General features: G+C 34.7%; 1 protein-coding gene across 3 annotated transcripts in view; it reads right to left on the bottom strand.

Annotated features, from left to right (window-relative positions):
* LOC109845118 (tRNA threonylcarbamoyladenosine dehydratase) overlaps positions 1-19,840 on the bottom strand; it is a 46,679-nt gene continuing 26,839 nt past the window's right edge. Inside the window, exons 5-13 of one of the 3 annotated variants that reach the window (XR_002248226.1) lie at positions 16,163-16,375; positions 14,772-14,906; positions 4,846-4,980; positions 4,423-4,638; positions 2,694-2,818; positions 1,822-1,879; positions 1,108-1,240; positions 345-444; positions 3-221 (exon numbers count right to left, since the gene is read on the bottom strand). Coding sequence is in view for 2 of the 3 variants with exons in the window: in XM_020414329.1 (XP_020269918.1) it covers positions 1,130-1,240; positions 1,822-1,879; positions 2,694-2,818; positions 4,423-4,638; positions 4,846-4,980; positions 14,772-14,906; positions 16,163-16,375 (993 nt within the window). In the remaining variant the exon portion in view is untranslated. Of the gene's footprint in view, positions 502-1,107; positions 1,241-1,821; positions 1,880-2,693; positions 2,819-4,422; positions 4,639-4,845; positions 4,981-14,771; positions 14,907-16,162; positions 16,376-19,840 lie in introns of all 3 variants that reach the window. The other 2 variants (XM_020414329.1, XM_020414328.1) reach the window with 2 other exon arrangements.

The following is a 19,840-nucleotide window of genomic DNA, read 5'->3' as shown; positions in this document are numbered from 1 at the left end:
GGTTTTTTTCACAATAAGTAGTACTATAGGGATCTTTCGCAACAAATATTAACTACAAAGGTCTCTTTGCAAATGGGTGATACTGTAGAGGGTCTGTTTTCACGGATAAAAGAAATTTTATAAGACAATGAGGTAAAGTTTACAAGGGCCTTATAATGGCCTAATACTAGATAAACAAATCTGGTGAGCCATTTGCTTGACATAGGCATGAACATTCATCTCTGGCAAAAGGACTACAGTTTGTTAGTAGAATGTTACATAATATTCAGAGACCAACCTCTAGCTGCTTCAAAATGACAACGCATGACTGCTTAAACAAAATTGACACTGTAGTAATGACCCACCTCTTCTCGTTCTCCACATCATTTTTCTGCTAAGGCTGCAACAAATGCAATATCAGGATTCGTTGTTCTTGACAAGGTGAGCTGCGTTTCCAATTTAACACTGTAACCAACCAATATACGGGAAAGATGAACACAGTGAACAGATCCAGAGATGTTACTGATTCAAAAATAAAAGAGAATATTTTCAACAAAAAATAAAATAAAAAGAGAGAATGGTGAGGCTAATTGGCATATTCCCACGTTTTGCACATATATACCCCGTGTTGCTTTTGTAGCACTAGTATGCAAGCATTTTTGTGGTAGCAAATGTCCTTCTGTTAGGTGATCTTTAGAACATTCACAAAGATTCCCTTGTGATTTAAACATGACATATTCTGGGTAATTATACCTAAAACGTAATAAATAGAAAAACAAGACGAGGATGAGGTGTAGGACGAGGAGGAAATAGTAGATAGAGAGAAAAGTTCGGGAGGAAGAGCAAAGTGGAGAATTTCATGGTGGGTTGGGGAGAAGGGGCAATATGTTCGGAGACGATAAGAGAGCAAGGAGCATGAGATGGGTAAATGAAGAAGAAAAACTAAAGAGGGTAATTTGGTCGTTTAACTTGCAAGTTGACACCGTGAACTAATCTTTACAATGAAAAACTTCAGGGTATCAAAATTCTATAAAGAAAACTTAGGGCATATATGTGCAAAACATATGAAAGTTTTAGGCACTTTTGTGCCAATTAGCCACATGAATAAGTGTCAAAAAGTCCACATACATGAGCAGCTGCGCCGCTGCCATCATAAAGCAAAGTCCAATTCCACCCTACGCAGAACAGTAATAACTTTGCTGTAGAATTCTGGTTCTTCTTCCTTTATGCTGTCTAGTGCTATTGATTCGTGTTCATCTGCCTGAACAAATAAAAGAAACAAGAATAAAAAACACCAAACCTAATGATACAACATTCCTCCACATGATTGAGATAAGCGAGCCAAATGCCCATATCTGTATATCATATCTAAAATGAGCGAGAAAACTATCAAAGTTATTCTTATCTTGCACCAACAAGTTCATTTACAGAATCTAGGTTTGGTTGATTGGTTGCACTGTGTAAGTGTTCTAACCAATATAATTGTCAGTTTGCATACAAGAACTAAAAGACAAGTTAAATTAACAGATAACATATTAATATAGGAAATAGTTTCCATGCAGGAAAAGGAAAAAAAAGTAGTTATACCACCAATATGCTCATGCAAGGTTGAAATTTAATGCTCTTGATGAAATGAAATTACGGAAAACAAACAGACAAACAACTTCATATGTATATGGTTTGTTCGCTATGGACGTATGAAGATTGAAGATGCATATAATTCCTTTCAATTGTTATTTATGTTGAGCAAATTAAAAAAGTATGTGTAACAAACAATATTGTGGAAGAACTTTGAAACTTACAGCAATAACCTCATAACCCACAGGTGTTTGCAAACTTTACCTCACTGAACTTTAGAAGAACCAAATTTGAGACTGATGCTGGTTTCTCTCTGTCCCACCTGAAATGAAAATAATAAGTTCCATATCAATTATTTCATGACAATTCATGATATGTAAAAAATTTTGGAGTAACTGCGGTATGTGCCGTGGAAACTTATTAATCAGAGAGAATAGACAGAAAGAAAGAAGTACAGTAAAAGGATATATTAGAAAGGATCATAAAATGAAAATGGTAAAATGATAATAGATGGAATATATAAATTGATGGTGTCTAAATAAACAACTGAATATTTGGCATTTGGTAAACATTCACGATAAGATGCAAATACACAGCTAAGGATTTCTATTGTCTACTTTCTTTCTGTATGTGTCTATTTATTTCATACATAGTTTTTGCAAGTATACACAATAACTTGTCACCTTCTAGTACCATGGGTAAAATGAATTCATGAACAAAGCCAACTAGGTATGTTCTAGGAAGCACATAAATGGATGTTACAAATGCAACCTACATAAGGTAACATGATGACGACAACATGCCAACATAAAAAATGTTCTTTTCTAATAAATTCTTGAATAACAAGGAGATAAGCCTAAAATGAACTGGATTAATAAAATACACATATAGCTGATTTAGAAAATTTGAATAAAGGTTTTGTTGTGTCGTTGTTGTTGTTGTATTATAAATTCTGGAATAACATTATATTGACTTTGAACCAGCTAAAATTAATACTCTTTATGTATAATGACTTCTAATGAATTTGAAATAGAAACTCCTTGGCAAAAAAAGTAATTAAAAAAAGAAGTTTAAAAAATATTAAACACTTTTTTCAACCTCATACGATTGAATTTATCTCTGTGATCTATATTTACCTCACAAGCATCAAGTCGTTAATAGATCTCCACATTTTACGACCAGTGTTTATCTGAGATGTATCTCTTGCACTTCGTCCATGCCACAACTCTTTTACAATATACATCACTTCTTCAACACCTACCTTAAAGTCAGATAACCAACTGCAAAAATGAGGATTGGCTAATAAAATTGTACATCAGTTTAGCTGAAACTTAGGTAAATGCAAATGTCAGAATTAAAAAATGCAATTTATAGACTTCGGAAATAAAAGCTATTGAATACACACACTAATAGATACTATCAGAACCAAGGATCGCATGAACTGATGTACCGCAGTACAAAAGACTATTTAACCATTCTATTTCATGAATCCTAAAATCATGGACTCCCTCTAGCAAGGTCACAAGGTTTACAGTATTCTCAGCTGTAACTATCTATCTTATAACCTTTTGGCATGATAAGAGGGATAGAGAGAAAGGAAAGCATATTGGTCAAGTATCTCTTCTTTTAGAACTAAAATAAATTTATAGAAGATTTTTTTCTTTGACTAATAACCAGCCAGGGTTCTCTAACAAAGTGAAATTTTGAGCATTGCCATTAAATGATTACATCGTTTTATACTAAATATCAATATTTAAAGTCCTTTAAAATCTCTTTAAGACTTTTTCTTTCAAGAACTCCACATCTTACAGCCCAAACCATTAGTAATAGAGCGAACTTCTTTATTCTTTCTGCTTGCACTGTCCCAACAAAGGGAAGATGGATAGGGCTGTAATCCTCGTATAATCTCCTGTAGACACTTCTATACATGGATTGCAGTTTGCATAGTTATCATGTATGAAAAATATCCAACTGCGGGTCAAATTATAGGTAAAGTACCAAATAATACTTTTCAATGCCGGAATTATCTTTAAGCGTGCTCACCCATGAATATATCTTTTAGTCAGACAATCATGTACTTCAGTACAATAGTTACTTTTCTTTTCATGCTTTATTAGTTAGCCCTGAACATTTTATGCCTTTTGAAAAGTTCAACACAGTGCCTAGCTGCATGTTGAAACATCAACAGCTAATCTTACCCATATCCAGTATTCTAATCTTTAAAAGAGGATCAAAAGTGGTATCTAAAGAACAATTACATTGCTGTAAGTTTAACTCACCGCACACGCATTCTAATTAGCATATAGAGAATCGTCCCAAGGTTAAGGGATCTTGATCATGGTAATGGTACAGTTTCAAAAAACTTCTGGTATTGTTACCATGAGTTTCGGCTGTTACAGCTTTTGCACAAAATCTAGTTTACTTGTATCTATGAAACACACAATAAAAAAGGAAATAAAAAAATGAGATTGGAGCTTAAGGTATTTATAATGATGGATCCCAATGCAGGTTTGAACCGGTATGTGAAAATTATTGGGGTTGAATCAAATCTCCAAATTGATTATTTCCCCCGTATTTTGCCTATGCAAATGCATAGCTGACACAGGCACACTCTTCAGGCCATTTAAGAAACTCTATTCATCATAAAAGAATTGACTTTTAGATGTTTGTTACATTTATTTAATACTCTAACCACATCTTGTCATACACATTCAGGCTGCGTCTTTGATTGCTGATGACATTAAAGGTAAACATATTGTACAATTAATCATTCATTACAGAACATTAAAATACATTATCCCCGTAAATATACTAATTCACTAAAATAATATCGGTAAAAAGAAAATATATGGCAAAAGACCATACCAAAACTTGCATAGTTGACCCATATAGTAGCTCCTCATGCTCAAGAAGGCGTTGGTGAAGAATTCTGTAGTGATCAAGATCCAAGTTTACCACAGGTTCAGTATGAACAATAAAATCTGAAAGCTGAGTCACAACATAGGATGCCATCACTTGTCCGAAAATTGCAGGGATAGTCCCTAAAACAGGTATAATACGAACCCTGAATCCTGGCACTATCTGTTACCAAATTCATATTAGAATGCAAGTGCTAATACTGTTTATACAGAACATCGAATAACAATAATTTGTAAGCATTACAATGAAACAAAAAAGAGCATGGTAAATGTAGTTCCATCTTGGTTATGCTAAATAGATCCCTGGAGAATAACTATGAAAATCTTTCATCTATAAACCTTTTCACGTTCAAGAATCAGTCATTCTAACCTGATAATCAGAAGGATTTTCATTTTCTCCAGTTGGGCTTTTAAAGGGAAGGAGCTTGACTTTGGGTTTCTCCAGGGAAAATACAACAGGTATACCACCTTCAATGCCGTAGTCCTTTCGCAAGCGATATCTAACCTGCAACAGGTATAAAAACAACCAAAACATAAGCTTTAAACTTTGAAAAAAATAAATTATTAGGAAGCAAGGGAGGAAAAAAATACACTGTTTACAATGTGATGAGCTTTGGTATGAAACTCTCACTAACAGGAGCTAACTTTGGAGTCAGAAGTTTACGAAAGAAAATGTAATAATGGTAGGAAGCTCTGCCAGGAATTGGATAACATTGTGTTACTACATTGCTACACCATGCAGATGGGTGCATAAATAGACTACATACTCCAGCAGCCTTACTAAATTAGTCAGTAGATAATACAACTGCACTTTTTTGAACTGTTTATATTATACAGAACCTAGTGGAAATGGTGTCAATTGATCAAAGTTGCTGCAAAACGAGAAAAAAGAAAGCAATTCATAAAATCAGTGTTTTAGACTTTAATTATATATCATTAAGGAAATGAGAGAATTATAAGACCAAAGAATATTGTACAATAATATTTGCAACCAGAGTAACACAGCAACCTTAAGAAAAACATGCAGTATCCTAATGAATTAACCATGATGAAGCCACAAATTGGTGCATCTATAGAGTTTGAATTGTAAAAAGATAAAGGTAGGTAAAACATGACAATTTCTGCATCAATAATCAAATTTGTATTTGGAATTTCTGATGTCAATAAATTCTCTCAATTTCAGTATCAACTTTCTAGAATCAATAACCAATGGCCAGAGGCATATATTGAAGAAAACCACTATGAGCAGATAAGAAGTTGGTGTTTCAGAGCTCCACAATGATGAGATACAGACATATTTGGGAATTTATAAATAACTTTGTTAACATTTCACTTTCAGATAACAAAATAGAAGGAATTATCAGTTTCCTACTCCAGTTGTTAAGTCAAAATAAATTACAAATCCTTTATCTATTGCTCCTAACAGCTATTTAGAACTTTTGCACCGTTTTTGTAATATTTTCTGCTTCCCCTTGACTTTCTCGCTTTTCGCCAACCCATCCAGCCTGTCAGAGTTATTTTCCACTGAGTAGGAAGAGAGGATGTAGATCTCCTTCATCTTGCAGGCTTGATTCTTGTAATGCTCCTATGGTCTTGGTTATTTTCAGTTGCCCATACCCTAGGCTTCTAGGATGAAAACTAGGTTTGAAAGCTGAAACAGCTCAGTAAAAGCTTAGACAGCAACGAACTGAACCAAGAATCACTCAATTCAAAAGAAGAACATATGAACCTGAACAAAGCATGCTCGATTTTGATTACTATATGAATCGTATGTCATTTTTGTCCATGTTTTGCTTATTGGGTCTTGTGCATAGTTGTTCAAGCTCTTGGTTTTGCTCAGCATCTCTATTAATACAGCCACCAGTATAATGAAAGAATAAAGCCATGAGACCAGTTCATCTAAGATAATAAAATTATTGAAATGGGTGATCTTCTAAGTAGATCTCAAACCAAGCTGATGACTCAAAGCTCTAAGCAACCTCACTAAAGCCAGCCTTGATGACGACCAACATGCTCAGAGCTTTTAGAAAAGTGAAACAGAGACAGAACGGGGCATCACCTCAAGTTGCATGCATGAGCTCAAATACTATAACTTAAATGATTGGTCCATTTGGCTCAATAAAGAGTCATACTCTTGTGAGTTCTCACATCCCATACATTCCCTAAAAATCTTCTCTATGAGACTATGATAACATTCTCTTCCTATAGAGAAGAAGAATTTAATTAGTTGTTAGGATTTTGGTGATATTATAACATGGGGGTGATATGGTAAGTTTATTTTTAGGGTATTAGTTATTGAGAACAGTGAAATGTGTTGGTTGATTTTAGATATAGATACATGATACTTTGGTTTTTGAACTTGGATCGTGAGGCACTGGTGCATGAAATTGTTTTTTTATTTTTTTAACAAATATGTCTCGATATTCAGTTTTAAATTATCTGGAGTTGTGAGGCTATTTTCTCATGTGATACTTTTGGGATTTTGTGAAAGTATGGCTAACACATTGGCAGAATACCAAAAGATAGCTTTTCTTAAATAATAGTAATAGATAATAGTAGTTAAAGTTGTCAGGAATTACAATTTTATATTTGAATTTTTCTTTATTAGAATTTTAGAGTATAGTTTTGTTGAGATATAAAAATACAACTCTCAACTCTCACCACAATTTTAAAGTTTTGGCGTGATGGCTAGGGAATTTGGCATGGTATAAGAGCAATCCAGGTTCAAATTCAACCCGCCACGAATTTAAAATGGATTTTCTAAAAATTGATACTGATGTGTGAGTCCAGATTTCGATCCATTATAAGGGCACTCAACCTGTGAGGGCATGCTATAATATAAAAATATAACTCTAAAGCCTCACCTGAGTTTGGTGTATTGGTTAGGGACTTTAAGAAGCTTGAATTTAAATTCTAGGAGTTTGATTTGGATTTCATTTTAGAATAGGGTTTTTTAAAGTTTTAAATTATAGTAGGATTAGAAGTTTACTTGTATTTTTAATTCTAGCAGAGAAAGGATTTGAAACCCTATATATATGGGTTATTGTTTTCATTGTGGACTCTACGAGAAAATTATGAATAAAGCTGAAATTTTTAGCATGTGATTTGTAGTTGAGTGGGCATGTGAATTGCCAAGGCATGAAGTCATCTTTCAGATTAGATGTTTGTGTATGAAACTGGTCTAACTCAGTTTATCTTTTGTCGAACTTAAGACTTATATTGTTCAACAAAGTTCTTGTGTTCATGTCCATTCTCAATATTGTGGTAAACTTGATGCTCGTGCACTCAAGTGTATCTTTCTTAGATATTCAGCCAATCAAAAAGGCTACAAATGTTTCTCTCCTACTACCCAAAAGTTTTATAATACCATAGATGTCACTTTCTTTGAAGAAACTCCTTTCTACTCCAATTCTGCAATTCAGGGGGAGAATAACACAAATGAATTGCAGAATTAGGATTGATCATCACTCATTGAACCAAATTCCCCATCCCAGCTTTCCTCCACTTTATCTTCTCCCTCTAATACTCCAATTTTGGTTCCAGTTTCAGATTCAGGTTCAGACTTGATCCAATATGTCTCCATCAAATTCCATGCCCGATCAATCTCCCATTGTCTATCCTAAACATCTTCTTCCTGATGATGCTGTAAAAGTTTATGAAAGAAGAAAAAATATTGATCTGCCCGTACCAAATCAGCAATGTCAAGAAACTCTTCTGAGCCAAGCCAAACTTGAAAGATACAAGATGAGGTAGATTCTGGCCCACAATCAGGTTCAGGTCGTGACCCGGAGTTGGATCATCCTATTGCACAGAGAAAAGGTGTTCGATCATGCACTCAACATCCTCTTCGCAGTTACATCTCTTACACAAATTTGTCTCCAAAATTTCAGGCATTTGTGACATCCTTAGACAAAATTACGGTTCCCAACTCAGTTTATGAGGCTCTGAGGGTTCCGAAATGGCGCAAAGCAACCTTGGAAGAGTATACTGTACTTGAAAAGAATGACACTTGGGTATTAACAAAACTACCTAATGGAAAGAAGACAATGGGTTGCAAATGGATATTCTCAGTCAAACAGAAGGCAGACGGATTTGTAAATAGATACAACGCTCGACTACTGGCTAAATGGTTCACTCAATCATATGAGATTGATTATCAGGAGACTTTTTCTCCTGTAGCAAAACTTAACACAGTTCGTGTCTTATTGTCTATTGCAATTAACCAGGATTGGCCACTATTCCAACTTGATGTCAAGAACGCCTTTTTAAACAGATCTAATCGAGGAAGTCTATATGGATATACCTTCTGGCTTTGAGACTAATGATACACAGGGGAAGGTTTGCAAGCTGAGGAAGGCATTATATGGACTTAAACAGTCCCTTAGAGCATGGTTTGACAGATTTACCAAGGTCCTTAAACAAGATGGATACTCCCAGACATAGTCAGACCATACTCTGTTTGTTAAACGCTTCACAGATGGGAGAATCACAGTTTTGATAGTGTACATTGATGACATAGTTCTCACTGGGAATCATGATCATGAAGGAGAAATGAGGAGGCTTAAGATGCTATTGTCCAAGGAATTCGAGATTAAAGACTTGGGTTTTCTGAAATATTTCCTGGGAATGGAAGTGGTACGGAGCAGTCAAGGAATCTCAGCCTCTCAATGCAAGTATGTTCTAGATCTCTTACGTGAGACCAGAATGATTGGGTGCAAACCCTTTGAAACTCCTATGGATCCTAATACCAAACTAATGCCTCGAACTGATGAATTGGCAGCCGATAAGGGGCGATATCAACACTTGGTGGGTAAGCTAATATACCTAACTCATACACGTCCAGATATAAGCTTTGCTGTTAGCATTGTTAGTCAGTTTCTTGGCAACCCGTCTGTAGATCACTTGGAGGCAGTAAACCGTATCCTAAGATACTTGAAGAAGGATCCTGGAAAGGGACTTATGTTCAGGAAATCAATAAATCGGACATTGGATGTTTATACAGATATTGATTGGGCTGGATCTCCTTATGACCGAAAATCCACATCTAGATATTGCTCATTTATTTGGGAAAATCTAGTGACATGGTGTAGCAAAAAACAGGCAGTGGTAAAACGTAAAAGTGCCGAGGCCGAGTTCTGTGCGTTAGCCTTGGGCATCTGTGAAGGAATTTGGTTACGACGACTGCTAAACGAACTTAAGATTGGAACTTCGGATTCTATAAGGATCATATGTGACACTAGTCAGCAATTGCAATTGCCAAAAATCCAGTCCATCATGATCGAACTAAGCATGTGGAGATTGATAGACACTTCATCAATGAGAAAATTGAAAGCAAGACAATCTCACTCAACTATGTTCCATCTAGGTAATAAGCAGCAGACATCTTGACTAAAGCTTTGTTTTGGCCCAATCTCACTAAACTACTATACTTGGTTTAGAGAACATATATCACCTAGCTTGAGGGGGAGTGTAGGAAATCAATCTAGGCGTGTGGTTAGCTGTATCACAGTGTATAGCTAATTCTTAGGAGATTAGTTACCTAAAATACTGATATTCTATATTAGTTAAGATTCTGTATTATATAGATCCTAATTTATAAGAGCCTATCAAGGCTGTATGTACAAGATATTGAGTGTATATATAGGTATTCAATCCCATGTAAATAAAAAAATAAAAAGCATTTTTACGAATTTCACAAAGCTTCAAGTATCATAGAAATCCATATTAAATTCAAAACAGGTCAATAATTAAAATCTTGAGTATTACATTTCAACTTTATAGCAACCAAGGTTTTACATAGTAATTCTCCACCATATGAATCTTGGGTATTATAATTCAACTTTATAGTAACAGCCAATATTTTACGTAGTAATTCTCCACCATATGAGACATAATATTTTAATTTTTATAGTAATAGCTAAGGTTTTACGTAGTAATTCTCCACCATATGAGACATCATCCTTCGCGCAAAAAGGAAAAAACAAATCGCCTTCAAGATGAAGTGAATCCCAACGAAGCAAATTACATTCTAGAGGAGAATAACTTGGTTCATATTTTAAGAGATGGATCTAGAGGATGATCTTTTTGTAAGATTTACTAAAGATTGTAACTTGGAAGGGTTTGATTTTGTCGTTTTAATATTTCTTTAAAGTAAACTTGACGCATTTGATATTTTGATGGGGCATTTTAGAATGGTTGTTTAGTCATGTATGATGGAATTTTGTTAAAAATTGTAATACTATGTTTTTTATGCTTAAAAATTATGATGATTCTAATTTTTAAAGTCATTATGAATACTTTGTATTTATGAAATAGCTAAATAATTAATAAACCAAATAGCCAATGTCAGTGTTTTAAAAGCGATGCGCCTTAGCACTACAAGCGCTCATGTGAGGCGATATTGTAACTTAGTGTCTTGTGTATTGCCAGGCGATGAAGGTTACTAAGGCGAGGACCTTTTGGCACCTCAAGAGCTCGCCTTAGCGCCTCAGGACTAGACTAAGGCAGGTGATGCAACGCGCGAGGTGTTTGCCTCTATTTCAAAATTTTAAGGGAGCGAAAGGTGTCCAAATTCCAATAAGTAAAGTTAATTTTTGTTATTGAATTTTTATGTTTCTTTTTTCTTAGACGAATTTTTGCTATTTTAAGTTGTAATGTATTTTATTACCTATATCATTGTGTGGACATGTAACAATTTGACCCTTCAAGTTCAAAGTTTGCTACTTACTTATCCATGTTAGCAGTTACTAGTTAATATTATTATTTATTATTTGGTACTTACTATTTCATTTAGATGGTGTATAACTTTTTAGATTTGTGACTTCGAAATTTTGGTTGTGATTAATTTGTCTTGTTGCTATCTATCGATATTTGCATATTATTTTTAATATTTATGAATTCTTTGAATACTTATCGCCTTAAATTCACTCAATTGATTTCCTTTTGCTTTTAAAACACTGACCTATACTACGTGTTACATTTTTTTTCCTTTTTTTTCTTTAACCTTTAACATGAGATAAAGTATTACATTATAGGTTATTGTTCTTTTCAACATTAGGTGAAAGTATTAACAATTTTCTATAGCTTGTGGATAACTCTTGACTAAGGTTATTAATCTGCCAACCGCCAGCCCAAAAAAATTAAAAAAATAGGATGCCGCTCACTAAAAACAACCATCAAATGATCTAGGTAATTATGACTTCTAAATGGAAGATGGGTACTAAATCAGTCTATTAGGACAATAAATCAGGAAAAAAGTCACATATATCTTTTACTACATAGGAACTAATTTTCAATTATTAGCTGTGTGCACATTGAGATTCAAATAACAAGCTAATGGCAATAGATGAAGTATATAGCAGCATCTGGTGATCAATCTACTTCCACTAAAAAGCCAAAGGCTTAATGATGCATCATTGCAAGTTTTCGCCTTGGCTTATCAGAGAATGAGTGAATAAAATGCATGAAACAAAGTAGTATCACAATGGATTACATAATGTAGAGTCGGACAAGGTACTTTGTGTGCAATACAAAAAATGGATCCAGTACTTGCATACAAAAAATGGATCCACTACAAGTACGAGAATAAACCAAAATAAGTAACACCAAGAAAGTTATAAAACCATAGAAAGTAAACATTAATCTTGAAATCCTTTTGATACTTGTTTCAGAAGGATTTATAATATGAAGCCTCTTTTGGAAACTGTAATGAAAAAACACATTATATGCAATAGTTAATATGCTGTGTTAATGATTTTGAATTAGTGGACTGCATTATATTACACAACAGAGTAAGTGAAGTAGAAGCATAACATGTTACTTCAGAGGAAAAATTAACAAAAAATGAAAACATAAAATGTTAAAAGACTAAAGAAATTGGCTTGTAAAACATCAAGGTTTTAAATATCGGATGTCGGGTTCATGTCGCTCGACCAAAATTCATATCGGATAGCAAAAATCGAAGATATATCGGGGGACATGAAAAAAATATCGGATTGCCATATCGGATAGGTTGATATAATATCATAAATGGAATCTTCACATACTTGATAATTATATTGTCTAAACATATGAAAAAGTACATATGAGAAGGTCTTCATTTTCACAAGCAACCACCAAGTTTTTGCTTTTGCATAGAAAACCAAATAGACACTAGAACAGCTTAACTGCATATGTTTAGACAATTCTTATTAAAGTATAATAATTATCCAGAATATAAAAATTACTGTTCGCGGGGAAAACTGTTGTCTTTTTCATTGAAATAATCGTCATCTTGGGTTACAAAAGATCCAGTCTTTTTTAGATCCGGTTACAATTAAATCAAAGAAAAATAAGAAAAATTACAACTTTCCTTTTGTGAACAAATCGCGAGCTCCTATTTTGCGGTCGTTCGCTTGTGTGGGTTCTTTGCCAACGCCGGGGTTAATCCGTGGACCACCGCGCGATCTAGATCCGATCGGATCTACACGATTATACGGGTATTATTCCACGAAGGGAATAATAGCCGGGAGGGATTAGTCCACCAAGAGAATAATCGCTCGGATCTCGAGATCTAAGACCAAGCTTAGATCTGGAGTGTAGTCTCGTGTAGATCTCAGATCTGTTCTTTCTTCCTCTCGAAATCCTGCCTTTTCTGACGTGGATGCTCGCCGAGGATCAGATCCGAATGTGCAAGTCTTCAAGTCTTCAAAGCTCCGAGTTCGCTCTTCAATCCGGCAGAGTTTTGGCTCTTGAAATTCCAACCTTTGAAAATGAACAATGCCTAGCCTATTTATAGGCTCTCTGGACTGTGCCCGCGCACAGGAGATTGTCGGCCACCCATAGGTGGCCGGCACTGGGCCGAGCCACCTATGGGTGGCTCGGCTCTTGGCCGAGCCACCCATGGGTGGCTCGGCTTTTGCCATATCGGATAGGTTGATATAATATCATAAATGGAATCTTCACATACTTGATAATTATATTGTCTAAACATATGAAAAAGTACATATGAGAAGGTCTTCATTTTCACAAGCAACCACCAAGTTTTTGCTTTTGCATAGAAAACCAAATAGACACTAGAACAGCTTAACTGCATATGTTTAGACAATTCTTATTAAAGTATAATAATTATCCAGAATATAAAAATTACTAATACAATTCTTTATACACAACTTTATTTATTAATGTAAAGATTTATTAATTGTTCAATTTAAGAATTTATGTTATTATAAAAGTCACTTCATAATTTTACACTCAAAGAAAAAGATTACAAAAAAAATGTTCACATACAAAGCGCGTGCATTATACTAGTAGGAACAAAAAGAAAATTCTACTGAAATTGAAAATTAAACTCGTAATTGCTATTCTAAACTACTTAACTGCATCGACTAACAATTGCAGGATTTTTATTATATATCTGTCATTTCTCCAAACAAGAAACTAGTAAAACCGAAGTATATGTGCACCTAATACAAATAAATTCATGTGTTCTTATAGCCTTCCATTATAAAGAAAACACATGCAATAACAAGTAATTAAAACCTACAACAAGCACCCATATGGGTAGTGGATGGGAAACAATGTGAAACTTTACATAAATAGAAGGTGAAAGATATTGCAAATCATATGATTTTAACATGTCAATGTGAAACTGATATTTCTGAATTTTGGCCGATATTTGATGGCCGAAATGTCGCCTGATATATCGGCTATTTTCCGACATGTCCCCGACATGACCTCAAAAACGCCATACGCATTAAATTCAACAATTTCGTGGCGGCTAGGCTCCGAATCCGCAATATCGGCCGCCGTGTCCGACATGGCGGCCGATATTTAAAACACTGTAAAACATGACTTCAAATTTCTAAGAGACTTCGCCAATATTGATTCAGATTACTCTACAATCAAAAAATGGGAAAATGAACATAAAGACATGCAAGTTTCTGCACAAAAGGAACGTTGGAAAAACCAAATGGCAACTAACTGGAAGTTGAGCCATGAGTGTGTAAACATTTGATGACGATTTTCCCCGCATTTGAATAAATTAAGCACCGGTGTAACAACACAGTAAATCCTGACTACTAATGCAACAACACTAGAATACTGTACTAAATGTTATATTTAAGAGTAACTGAATATTGTACTAAATGTTATATTTAAGAGTAACTAAGAAACCATAATTCATGCATGCAGCTTACATGCATAATCCTGTTTGGTTTCCTTTATTTTGGGTACATCAACAAGTTTATTCTACATAAAATCAATATCTAATAATAGGAAAGTTTATTCAGTATTTATTATGTCTGAACTGGCTATTACCGATCGAGACAGCGGGTCATTGCTTGATTCTCTTATGTCAACAATACGAATTCGTGTTGGATCAGCTCTTGCACCAGCACCCATTGCAGAAAGCACCCTCAATCCTCTGTGATAACATGCAGCAAGGAGGGCGACCTATTATTTTCAGATAATTGGAAACAAATAACAGTTCTTTAATCATCCATACATTAGACATAATACAAGTACAGTATTTGCCCAAAAAAGTAAATTCTAGAATGCATCTTCTAATGGTTAAACAGGAACCCATAGAGCACATGCAATAACTGAAGTACAATGAACTTGTATTATTACTAAATGTGGGACTCAGCTGTGATACTTCACTCTGATTCTTTCATACTACTCAATAATTAACACACCTATCTTAATATTTTTATCCTACAATACTTTGTTAATGTAAGATTACAAACTACAGAATCTGTTACTTAGATCTAGCAGTGATATAGGCATTGATCATATATGCATAACCTTTTATCCTATAAAGGATATGAGTCCCCACCTAGGGTGGCCCAGTACATGAGCTCTCACAATTGAGCCACTAGAAAGAGTCGGATTTATCAGATGTACACAGCCTTAATCGTTTCTAAATGAGCTATCACCTCATTTAGAAAAATTACTTGCAAAACTTATGCCCATTCCATGTTTTTCTTGGCGCTTGGGGGGGGGGGGGGGGCAGGATGTGTGGGTGGGTGGGTGCAGCTAAGAGCAATATCATAATATACCTACAAAGGAAGTTGCCCTTATAGACTGCATGGAACGAAAGAGTTATATAGCCAATAAAAATAACTTAAGATCTTAATGGAAGAGAAAAATCATATAGCCAATAAAAATATAAGTGATAAAGGCTTTGTTGTTGCACAAAACACTAAATGACTGTTTCAATGAAACAATTCACAATTCCAAAGCCAGCATCTATAGGTGTCGTCAGCATGAACAGTTAATCTCCAACCAAGGTGGCATTAGGAGAATCCATGTTTTACACACTTTTCTCCACTTCAACATTAGTCTGAAACTTTTATCATGTTGTTATTAAGAATGTTCTTGAAGAAATTTCAGAGAGGTAGGAAGCTCAAGTAAGAACCAGTTTATCCAGGTCATGATAGGAATTATAGATCACTGTATATCAGGTGTTGTGGAGTTTATGATGCTTTAAGAAGATGTCAACATAAAAGGATATACTCTGAGATGATATATTATTATTATTGATTTTAGAATGTGTAAGGGGGATTAGCTGTTAGTAGGACTAAGTTACTGAACACAATGAAGAGGAAATGAGACTATGTTTCTTAAACCTAGTTATCGCTACACATGAATATGTACTTTGCCAGAAAGAGAATACAGCCATTGAAAGAGCTCAGGCAGAAGAAGACTACCTTGGTGTCAATATTATCTATGCAGTCAAGAACGAAATCAGGTTGGCCAGATAGTATCTCATCCTCCGATGATGAATCATACAACTGTACTCTTGCTTCAATTTGACACTCTGGAAACACTGATAATAAATGCTTTTGCAGGCATACAGCTTTTGGAGATCCAACATCATCTCTTGTAGCAACAGCATGCCGATTTAATGATGAAAGTGATACCTGAAAATAAAATAAAGAGCTCCTCAGTATTTTCTGCACATATGACCTACTACAGTTCTAAATATACTATATATAGAAATTGGTAGGACGTCTGATACTGTCCCGTTACCAGGGCCAGTAAAGATCAATGGAATAGAATCAGAAGTTCCAGGACCCTAAATGCTTTAGAATTGGAAAATTCAATAAACAATATTTAATGCGACTGAAGTCCGTTAAGTGTTTTATAATACCAGACAAAAGGCAACGGAAACAAGCGGTTTTCACTGGCTACAGAAATATACTTGATATCATTAATTACAAAAAGAGGATCATAAATAGGTGTGTCTCGAAGCAGCAGGAAAAAAACTAATCTGAGACTGGAGAATTCTTTTCTACGCTGGATCCTTGAGCAATAATCAACAGTAAGGACTTCTACATACATCAGCAAATAGCACACATAAAGACAAATGATGTACAGTCTCAAGGGAATAAGACCAGGTGTATTCACAAAAAACTAAACCGGCCTATAACATCAAAGAGATAGTCTTTGAGCACGAGGATGTGAGCTAAAAAACAATATATTCTACTTGATGTCCATTTGCATCCGAGAATTGGCAGGACTTTAAGTCATAATACAGTACAGATGAGATAAGGAAACTAACAGCAGTACGGCAAGCAAAAACCAACAAGGCTAAAGGGGTATAAGTGTAACAAGGCTAAAGGTAGAAGTGCCCTTGTAGTAGTCTTAGATTTACTTAAGATGGTGCAAGAGGTCTGGGAAAATTCTCTTGCATCAGGAAAGGAATATAAGTGATCCACTAGGTAAGAAAACACTAAGCAAGATGACACCCTTAATATCTATAAAACATATAAGATTCTCCATTGTGTATATATTTAGATTAAATAGTTGAAACTTATACTGCACGTATATGAAATATATATTACCACCATAAAACACCTCGTTTGGTATGCATCAATCTAGTCAAGTGAGAAGGGAATGAAGGAATGGATGAAATAAGCAGGGGAATGGAACGCACATCCCATTCTCATGTTTGGATGCAATGGATGCGATGAGATAATGAAGAAGGAATTACAATCTTTGTATTTTTGGTACTGGGTAATTAATTAGCAATCAAGGAATATTTAGAATTTATTTAAAAAAATTTATTCTTAGTTTAAGTGGAAATGCCCATTCCGAGGGTTTTCAATATCGGATATAAGTGAAATATTAGACGACCAAATTTTATATTGGATTTAGATATCGGGAAAATATAGGGGATATGTAATCAAGAACAAGCGACCAAGCGAGTGATTGATTAATCAAGGGTTTTTCCCTATTGTTTTTACTGGCTGATCCACCTACGATTTCTAGTGGCCAACCCGTCTAGAGTTCCTACTGGCTTACCCACCTAGGGTGTTTCTCCTGGCTTACCCTTCTAGCGTTTCTACTGGCTTACCCACCTAAGATTTTTTTGGTTGTGACTATACTTTTCTGATAGTTGACATCTTCAAGTATTCCGAGCAAAGAGTCTCGCAACTAATAGTTCTATTTTCATTTGTAACAAGCTGAACATATGTAGTACACATGTCCAGCTTAAGGGGGAGTGTGGGTATTATTAATATTTAGATTTATTAGATATTATGAGATATTGTGAAATATGTTGATGGGTGTCAGCACTTTACCTTAAACAAGCCCAATAAATCTATTACTAAATCCTCTAATACAGATTAAACTCAATTAAACCTACCAAAATCACAATTAAAACAATCTCTCCCCTTCTTCTTAAACGTTTTCATACTTAGAACATCATCATCTCCAACCTCATTTATAACAACTACTCCCCTTCTGGACGTTTTCTTTTATTTTTCCTTATAACACCATCATCTCCAACCTCAATTATATAAGAGAGTCCTACAACATCTACAACAGAAAAACAAGAGTAAAAATAATTCCAACTCCACATTCAACCCATACCCCATCATCTACAAGACTACATATTACAAGTTTACAACTACTACATATTCAATCCAAACCCATCATCCCACCATCTCAACCCAAATGAGTTGCATATAGGAATTATAAAAGAATTAAAGATTAATTTTTTTCATTTTTGTATGGTGGAGAGTATGTGCAATATTATTGAGTGGGTTTTGTTTTTAACAAAAAAAAACAATTAAGCTTTTTTTGTTATGTCACTGTATTCCCACCTACAAGATTCAAGTTTCGGAGTTCATTGAGGTGGCTCTGAGACTTCCTTATATCCAGAGGCAATGACAACTTCACATTTGATAATTTTCCATTGATAAATTGTTCACTTTTCGTTATTCTTTTTATTTGTTTCATAGAAAAATCATGAAAATTGCTATCAGTCCCTTAAATTTGTAATATTTTGAAATTAGTTTCTCAAAATTTCATTGAAATTGCTATTACGTCCCTGGATTTCTAGGTTATCTCAAAATTAGTCTCTCAAATCATTGAAACTGTTGTGTTGTTCCACAATTTGTTTCAGATTAACACATCAAATCAGGAGTAGAAATAGCAATTAGAGTGATTAATTTCCAAAAATTTTGAGATATGGAAGACCTAACAGCAAATTAAATGACTTGATGGTCTAATTTTGCAATAACTTGAGAATTGCGGGACCTAATAGAAGTTTCAATGATTTTGACATAATTTCAAAATATTAAATATTTAAGGGACTAAATACTTTTTTCTTGTTTGTTTTTTGTGAGGGCATCAATCAACAAACTTTCATTTTTTTCGATATATTTTTTACTTTTGGGAACAAATTAATTATTATCATTTTTTGGCTACTGATTAAGTTTCATTATTATTATTATTACATCATAAAAGAGAATGCCCACAAATTTTCTCATAAATTGATCAAACAAGGGTGCAATACTGTAGGTGAGCCGAATTGTAGTAGCCTAAATAATTAGTGCTTTAAAACTTGATTAATGGAGAATTTTTTTTATTACAGAATAGGGAACTAATTAAGGGCGCTTTCGGGATTTCACCCCTAACTCTTGTTTTTCTGCCACGTTCGTGTTTAGTGGCTAAAATCAATTCGACGAATTGGTCGGCACCTCCTTAACGGAGGATTAAAACAGGGAAACCAAAGAAAACCCACAGAAAAAAAAACAAGGAAAAAAAAATAATAATAATGGAAATATCCTCTCATCTTCAAACAAACCCTTTGAGAACTAGATTAAGATTGTGAAAAGAAATAAAAGAAGAAGAAGAAGAAGAGGAATGAGACAGTGAAAAGGGAAAGGAAAAGAGAGGATTTCATCCAAAATTCAAGTTAACTCAAAGGTATAAACCCTTTCCTTTGTTGATTTCTTGATTTTATTTATTGATTTATAATAAAAAATGAGATAGAACTAACCTGACCACCGACGGGGATCGTCGGCGACCCTACTCGCCGGAGGAGGGAGTTCGCCTCGGGTGGCCGCTCCGACGGCGGAACTTGAGCAGCCGCGCCA

The sequence above is a fragment of the Asparagus officinalis genome, chromosome 6, assembly GCF_001876935.1.
Source record: "Asparagus officinalis chromosome 6, Aspof.V1, whole genome shotgun sequence".
NCBI lineage: Eukaryota > Viridiplantae > Streptophyta > Magnoliopsida > Asparagales > Asparagaceae > Asparagus > Asparagus officinalis.
This window is presented reverse-complemented; position numbering and strand designations above follow the sequence as displayed.